Below are 7,194 nucleotides of genomic sequence, written 5' to 3' on the forward strand. Positions count from 1 at the left end.
ATCGACAGGGTCCTGACTATACCTTCATATTTCAGAGAAGACATGGGGGGGAAGACATGCCCTGTCAAGTGGATCTTTATTTTGATTTTTAATTTAATTGACCTAAATAAAGAGTGCTGTACCACGAACAGAGGTTTTCTCTCTCTTGGCTGCATGTCCTCGAGGGGATGTGAAAACACGCGCACGCGCACGCAGACGCACACACAAACCAGAGGGATGACAGTAATTATCCTTTCCCCGGAAACCCCATTTGCCATTGTGCTCGTCCAATCGCTGGATGCCTTCGGCTCGTGGAGCGTTCACTTGACGTCTCACTGTATTACAGCTTCCGTCTCCCTCTCCTCCCGCTACCACCGAGGAGATCCCCGTCCTGTCCCTGCAATGACTCCATATCCGATCCAGGAGCAAAAGCAGCATCGCTCGAAATGAAAGTTTGGACCGTAGGCTGCCTTAACGCACAAACAAACTATTCGCTCGGTGTTTGCGTAAAAGCAGCGTGAAATCGGGGACAAAACATGCAGGAAAAGCTCAAGGAAAACGGGACTCCCACTTCATCGAGAGTGTCTTCTTTTTTTATCGAGAACATACTAGGCAAAGGGACGGATAAACATGCGTCGATCACGGACAGGAGTCGCGGGGAAGCCGGTGTGGAGACCGGCTCCTCGGACGGAGTCCTGAAGGCACATCACGCCGATGTGAGCGCCCCAGAGCCGGATGGCTGTAGCTCCACAGCTCGGTCCCCGTACAGAGACTCGCCCTTACAGTGGTACCGCGGGGCAAATGCCTTAAACTTCAGAGCTCTGGAAACACCACAAAGTGAGTAGAGAGTCGCTGAGAAGTCCTGAAAATAGATTTTTTTTAAAGCAAAGGTGCGAGCAAATATAGCCTTAAAGACAACAGTGTGATGCTGCTATTGCTGGTGTGTTAGTGAGGATTTAATAGTTTCAGTTTACCTATTATTTTGTATAAACATACATACATTTGTATATAGGCTATGTTTTGTTTTAGAATATTACATAACCATTTAAAAAAGGACAGCAGTAGTGCCATAGGGTTGTCGGTTCTAGGTCACATTTATTCATCTTTTATTCACATCCATTGTTTGGTGCCTTATATTCAGGCCGTCAGGTCGTTTATTTAATAAGGTTAATGTAGAACCATGAGTATATAGAAAGCCAGCTTGGAAGTTTCTCGCCTCATTAAACAAAACTAACACAGTCAGAAGAACGAGTCAAGTGTGGCTCCTCTCTCTGTAACCCGGAGCTCACAGAGCCTCCCAGATGGTGATCCCCGCTTTTCGCGGCGGATCACCAGAAGCACAATTGGTCCTCTACCGCACACAACCAGTGTATAGTATTAGTTGGTTGTTATTAGGAGACCTGTGCCTCGGTTTGAGGATTACGCACAAATGTCCAGAATACAACCCAAAACAGATGCGCAGAAGCAAAGCACGTCAAAGTGATACTTTTACACATGTCACTCACGCGCCATCATACAAACAAAGTGCCCATCCCTGAACAGTAAAATAGTTGGATTTCAGAATTTCAAAATCCACCCTTGTGTTTAGAACTGATGCCCACACAGTAAATCGGTAAATGTGTGGTTAGAATTATTATTAATAATTATTAATTAATTATCTGTATCATAAACGAGCCTGATAACTTCATTGATGGTGCAATCCAATCAACGCACCGTAGCTTTGCCAATAATCTCACCAACTGGTGAGCTTCAAAACACAAAAGTAAATAGGTTAGTGCAAATGTCAGATAAAGGCAAATTGTCTTTTCTTTTTTTTTTTACTTCATAACTTTGTCTATCGTTCAGCTGAAACATTTTAGTTTGTATTCCAGTGGAATTCATTATTCCTCCACGATTCAACACTGAAGTAGGGCAGTCGTTTTAAAGCAATTTGTTTTAGCTTGCTTTGCAGGTCACTCATGTTTTTTTCTCCGTTCAGGTCCAAGAGATAATACAAGACCAGGTGACCACTGTAGCTCCATATCGACCAGTGACAGGGGCTCCCCAGCAGTATCCGAACCGATAACTGAGGACAGCGACGAGACCGACAGGAAGACAGGGGACAGCAATCTGACAGACGACAACGAGGACATGCACAGCGGCTTTGACGCGCGGTCAGAGCAAGACCCGAGCTCCACCCGGAAGAAAAAGACCCGCACCGTGTTTAGCCGCAGTCAGGTGTTTCAGCTGGAGTCCACCTTTGACGTGAAGCGGTACCTGAGCAGCTCGGAGAGGGCGGGTCTGGCAGCGTCCCTCCACCTGACGGAGACTCAGGTCAAGATCTGGTTCCAGAACCGGAGAAATAAGTGGAAGAGGCAGCTGGCGGCAGACCTCGAGGCTTCACATGTCCCACACTCCACCCAGCGGATTGTCAGGGTCCCCATTCTCTATCACGAGGGCCCCGGACACACTGCTGCACTGGGCTTCACCATGAACGGACATCCACTTTCTGCACCCTTAGCCGGATTCTCCAGCTACCCTCTGTCCTCGTTCGCTCACTCCATGAGCTTGTTAAGATCGCAGATGACCGGCTTGGTGTAAAGACTGTCATATATAAACTGTTTGAAACATGAGTTCACCCTGTTCATACTGAGTCGTGCAATAACCCACACCCAAAGATGACAGCCGCAGAGACATTAACACACTGATGAATCATCTGTATCTGTTCATAAATCTGTGCCCCTGTCACAGCAAGGCCGAAGCTGCTTACTGTATGTATGTTTGAAAACACATATTTTTGCAAACTTTTATATTTAAAGCCACACATTTTTCAAACTTTGTCACTTTTCCACATAATAGATGAATAAAAAAATAAGCACAAACTTGTCTGTTTCTCTATTGATTGTGAATACCCAATTACCTAAAATCAATCAATCAATCAATGTTTATTTATATATACCAATATCACAAATGTTACATTTGTCTCAGTGGACTTCACAGTTTGTACAGAATATCAGTATGACAATACGACACCCTCTGTCCTTAGACCCTCACATCGTACAAGGAAAAACTTCCGGAGAAAACCCCACAGTTTAAAGGGAAAAATGGGAGAAACCTCAGGGAGAGCAACAGAGGAGGGATCCCTCTCCCAAAAAAAATGTGTCTTCATCTGTCAATAAACTTGCAGAGAAATGTTTATAGAGAATTAATTGAACGTGTGCTCTGTGACACAATGAGAAATCAAGGCTGAGAACACGAAAACTGTATTTTTCGGATATACATTTGTTTTAACCTTGTGTACACTTGCAGTAGTTCTGACTACAAGTAGGCCTCTGTTATGATTATCCAAGCTATTATTATCTGCGTCAATATTAGCTGAGCAAGTAAGATTAATCTTTAAGTAGATTTAAAAAATAAAGATAATACATGGAATCTGAGGCATCTAATTACACTGTTCACCAAAATAAAATAGCCGAATATTGTATTCACAAATCCACGAGGCAATATTCATTAAAAGCTATTATTATTTTAATTTGCAAATGTATAACTTGCAAATAGGGTACAGTGAACAATTACTTAAAAAAAAAAAATGCAACGAGGTATACATTTGGACAAGCAATTATGTCATGTTGTTCACCGTTAGGTTATACAATACTAAAAGTAGCCTAACTCGCAAATAAAAATATATTACTCACATTTTAAATGTGAACAAGTAAAAGTGTTTATAGAAATACTATGCACATTTCCCCAAGAAACACAACTCAAGATATGAGCCCAGAGATGATCTGATTTGCTTTTAGGTTGCACACACACTAATCGTGTGACTCGAATCAAGCCGCCTGGCCGAACTTCACAGAGATGGTGCAGGACATCAAAACCACCATTAAATGTGTGTGTCACGGCGCACATACAGCGTGGTGTGAAATAACAGTGACATTAAACTCTTTATTTTCCTGAGGGAGCACTGCAGGGCGGCGGACCCCGGATTCTCCTTGCAGCAGATGTATAACGATAAAGAGGTTGAGTGGAGGAGAGGGAGTCCCGCCCTCCTTTCACATCCCATCCCCTCGCTGCCACTGGTCCGTACTGCACGCTCATCTTGACCAATGAGCGAGGACAGCGCTTGCCCCATCCGGTGTGTAGTAAGCGATAGAGGCAGAGTATCGCCAGCCCAGCAGTGTCTGCTCAGTGGCTGCTGCTATGGTAATGGGGCGTGCAGCATCGATACGTTAGTGGTCAGATTAACGTCCCGGGTGAGACTTAAATGCGAGGATAGACGCGGAAGTAAACAAGAAAAAGGACTTACGCGTTGGAGAATATGAACAAAGTGGACGCACCATGCCGACCCGTCGCCTCTCTGAAATTCACCATTGACAACATCCTCAATCTCAAGACAAGCGGGAGGAACCGGGACAGCTGTCACCCCGCCGGAGTGCACGGTGGCTCCGCCACGGTCATGCGTAAAGACGTCTTCCAGAGCCACCACGAGGAGCACGTAGCCCAGCAGCGACAAGACCCGGGCAGCAGACTGAACGACAGAGGTAAGAGGGGTTTGTTCATTTGGAACTGTAGGTGTGTGTAGCGACTTCGTGTTATGTGTCACCATTACGCACCATATTAGCCTACAGTTGTAGCAGCACATTTGACAGGGGGTTAAAGAAAGTTTCGTTTTGTTCGCAGAGTTGCTGACAGACTGCAGGGGAGCAGCGGACTCGGTCATCATCAGCCGCGGCGACCCGAAGAAGGCGACGGAGGTGCGCTTCGAGAGCGGGGACAGCAGCTGCGACGACAGCAGTTCCACCACCACGGCCACGGACATCCACAAAGGTGACAGCCCCGTCAAGAAGAGCAAAATGATCACGAAAAAGAAAACGCGCACTATTTTTTCCAAGAGACAGATCTTTCAGTTGGAGTCTACCTTCGACATGAAACGCTATCTGAGCAGCGCAGAGCGCGCCTGCCTCGCCAGTTCCCTGCAGCTCACGGAGACCCAGGTCAAAATATGGTTTCAGAATCGCAGGAATAAATTGAAACGGCAAATCTCAACCGAAATTGATGGACCTGTTAGCGATTTCCCTGAGACTGGAAAGCCCATGGTGGTGGGGCAGCTCCCGGCCTTGTACAAAGAGAGCAACCTGCTGGGGAGGTGCCTGCTGCCCATGCCTCTGCCCGTGGTCTACCCGGGGAGCAGCACGCCTTACCTCTGCTTCACTAACGCCAGCAAGTACTTCAGCCTGTACGACGGGGACGTATGAGTGACATTAAACCCACGTGAAAGAGACACTTTTTGGTGGGCTGTAGTCAAGATTCAAGCATTTAAAAGGGTGTTAGATGGGGGGCCAGACCTGCGGCCTTACTGTTTTTGGAGACTGAAGATAAAACGACAAAGGAGAAGTTACATATCACTTAAAAAAAAAAAAGCTGATTCGGGATTATTTATTTATTTTCTTCAAACCTATGGATTTTGTTTAGGCCTCACTAAACCTACTACACATAACCGTTTTTAGGATATAGCAGGCTAAGCTAATAATAGCCTGAGGGAGGCCTAAAACATTATTAATCCTAACATTTTATTGTTTACATGACATGGCATTATTATTATTATCATTATTATTATCAACGACAACAGCATTTCCAGCAGCCTACGCCACCAAAGAAATTATAGCCTTGCTATTTGCATGCATTTCCTGTATCATAATGAATTTTGAATTACTGAAATTATCTATGTATTTAAATGAATGTAATTAACATTTTATTATATATTTCATGCATGTCTATTTTGTTTTCTGAGTATCCTAATATTCTTACTTTATTCCACGTTTGTCTATAGGCCCATTACACCATTTATTCAAACTGTAATTAAAACATCTTCATTCAAGAAATATTTTTATTCACCATTTTCAACTGAACTGTTTGTGTTTCGGACCAGTTAATCTCTACATGACATTGCAGTAAATGAGGACACAATGGACGTGCAGTCAGTTTAATAATTAAAACATGGTTATGTTATTACAGAATCTTGGTCATTTCAGCATAAAGTCTTGCATGGATTGTTTAGGCTAAAATAATATGAGAAAAAGTCATGAAACACATGTAACAAAATCAGCAGCTGCAAAGCAAAAACGTAAACAACATAATGTAAATGAGTGCTCTTTAATGTAAATCCAATTTAAGTGACCATATGCTTGCTGATAGGCCCAAATTGCTTGTAGACACACACACTATTTTTTCAGCAAGTAACTCAGACCACAACACATATTTACAAAAGCATGTACTGTGTATTATTGCATATACTGTGTTTTAAATTAGGAGCAAGGCAATTATAAAACATTCGTAAATCTTCATTAAATCCATTGCTATACGTTTGATGTAATACAGAGAAACAAGACCACTTAAGTTGTAATGATGTCAATACGGTTGTGTAACATGCAAAAAACAGTGAATGTGAATTTCTAAAATATATATCCGTTGGGGATATAAATAATATGATATACCAGATTTGATGAGATAACCCACAAAACATTTTGGGTAATACTGATCTGTTACCATTCGTGTACGTTTCTCTTGCACGCAGGAGTGGTGTGCACGGTATGGGACACATATCCCATTTTAAGTTTAAATTCAACAATTCAAATGTTTTATTGTGCACAAAAGCTACAGCGGTGTTGTTGGTAATTACTATCTAAGTCCTGTGCCCTGCCAACACTGTAACACACAATATACTTAAAGACATATAGAATTAAGGAAGTAAAATAGTGCAATCAAAAATTGTTTGAGTGACAATGGTGGAATAAGTAAGCTATGTACAAGATAAAATAAGTGGCAAAGCTACCAGATATACCTGGAAAATTAATCCTAAACACAACATTCTGAGCAACGTGAGCCACTCATTTAGTTCCTTAGACAGAAATATTCTGAAAATATGAACCCGTGCAGAGTTTGAGGGGAAGTTTGTGAGACAGCGTCTACTCCAGCTCTCTTCCTGAACAGAGGCCACTCTGCTGTCCTACCTCAGGCACAGAACATTTTATCAGCAGCCTCAGCAGAACTCAAAATACACAATGGAAAGCTGTGCTCTGTGAAACCGAGCCAAGGCTTATTCCTTTTGGAATACCTTCAAGTAAACTCAAGCGTATTACCAAAGACTTGAGTTTGCACTTTGGTAATACACCTCAAACAGCAGACAGGGAATTAACACACCATGCTCTAATCCCCCAAAAGAAAAGAGTCATTGGG

The 7,194-nt window shown here is 43.1% G+C and overlaps 2 protein-coding genes across 2 annotated transcripts; both read left to right on the forward strand.

Annotated features, from left to right (window-relative positions):
- Window positions 1–259: 259 nt before the first annotated feature.
- hmx1 (H6 family homeobox 1) lies at window positions 260–2,794 on the forward strand. Its single transcript, XM_079648963.1, has 2 exons — window positions 260–816; window positions 1,958–2,794. Exons 1-2 carry the CDS (start codon window positions 516–518, stop codon window positions 2,557–2,559), a joined length of 903 nt encoding a protein of 300 aa, XP_079505089.1. The 5' UTR covers window positions 260–515; the 3' UTR covers window positions 2,560–2,794.
- A 1,362-nt stretch (window positions 2,795–4,156) lies between these two features.
- On the forward strand, window positions 4,157–5,924 carry LOC307015942 (homeobox protein HMX3-like). The gene is made up of 2 exons (XM_079644924.1): window positions 4,157–4,499; window positions 4,639–5,924. The coding sequence occupies exons 1-2, from the start codon at window positions 4,277–4,279 to the stop codon at window positions 5,211–5,213; spliced, it is 798 nt and encodes a 265-aa protein (XP_079501050.1). The 5' UTR covers window positions 4,157–4,276; the 3' UTR covers window positions 5,214–5,924.
- The last annotated feature ends 1,270 nt before the right edge of the window (window positions 5,925–7,194 follow it).

This window comes from Notothenia rossii (genome assembly GCF_949606895.1).
Source record: "Notothenia rossii genome assembly, chromosome: 1".
Lineage (NCBI taxonomy): Eukaryota > Metazoa > Chordata > Actinopteri > Perciformes > Nototheniidae > Notothenia > Notothenia rossii.

Coding starts and splice junctions, on each gene's coding strand:
- hmx1 (XM_079648963.1), top strand. CDS start 516: ATGCAGGAAAAGCTCAAGGAAAACGGGACTCCCACTTCATCGAGAGTG. Junction 817..1,957: donor AGCTCTGGAAACACCACAAA/GTGAGTAGAGAG, acceptor TTCTCCGTTCAG/GTCCAAGAGATAATACAAGA.
- LOC307015942 (XM_079644924.1), top strand. CDS start 4,277: ATGAACAAAGTGGACGCACCATGCCGACCCGTCGCCTCTCTGAAATTC. Junction 4,500..4,638: donor CAGCAGACTGAACGACAGAG/GTAAGAGGGGTT, acceptor TTTTGTTCGCAG/AGTTGCTGACAGACTGCAGG.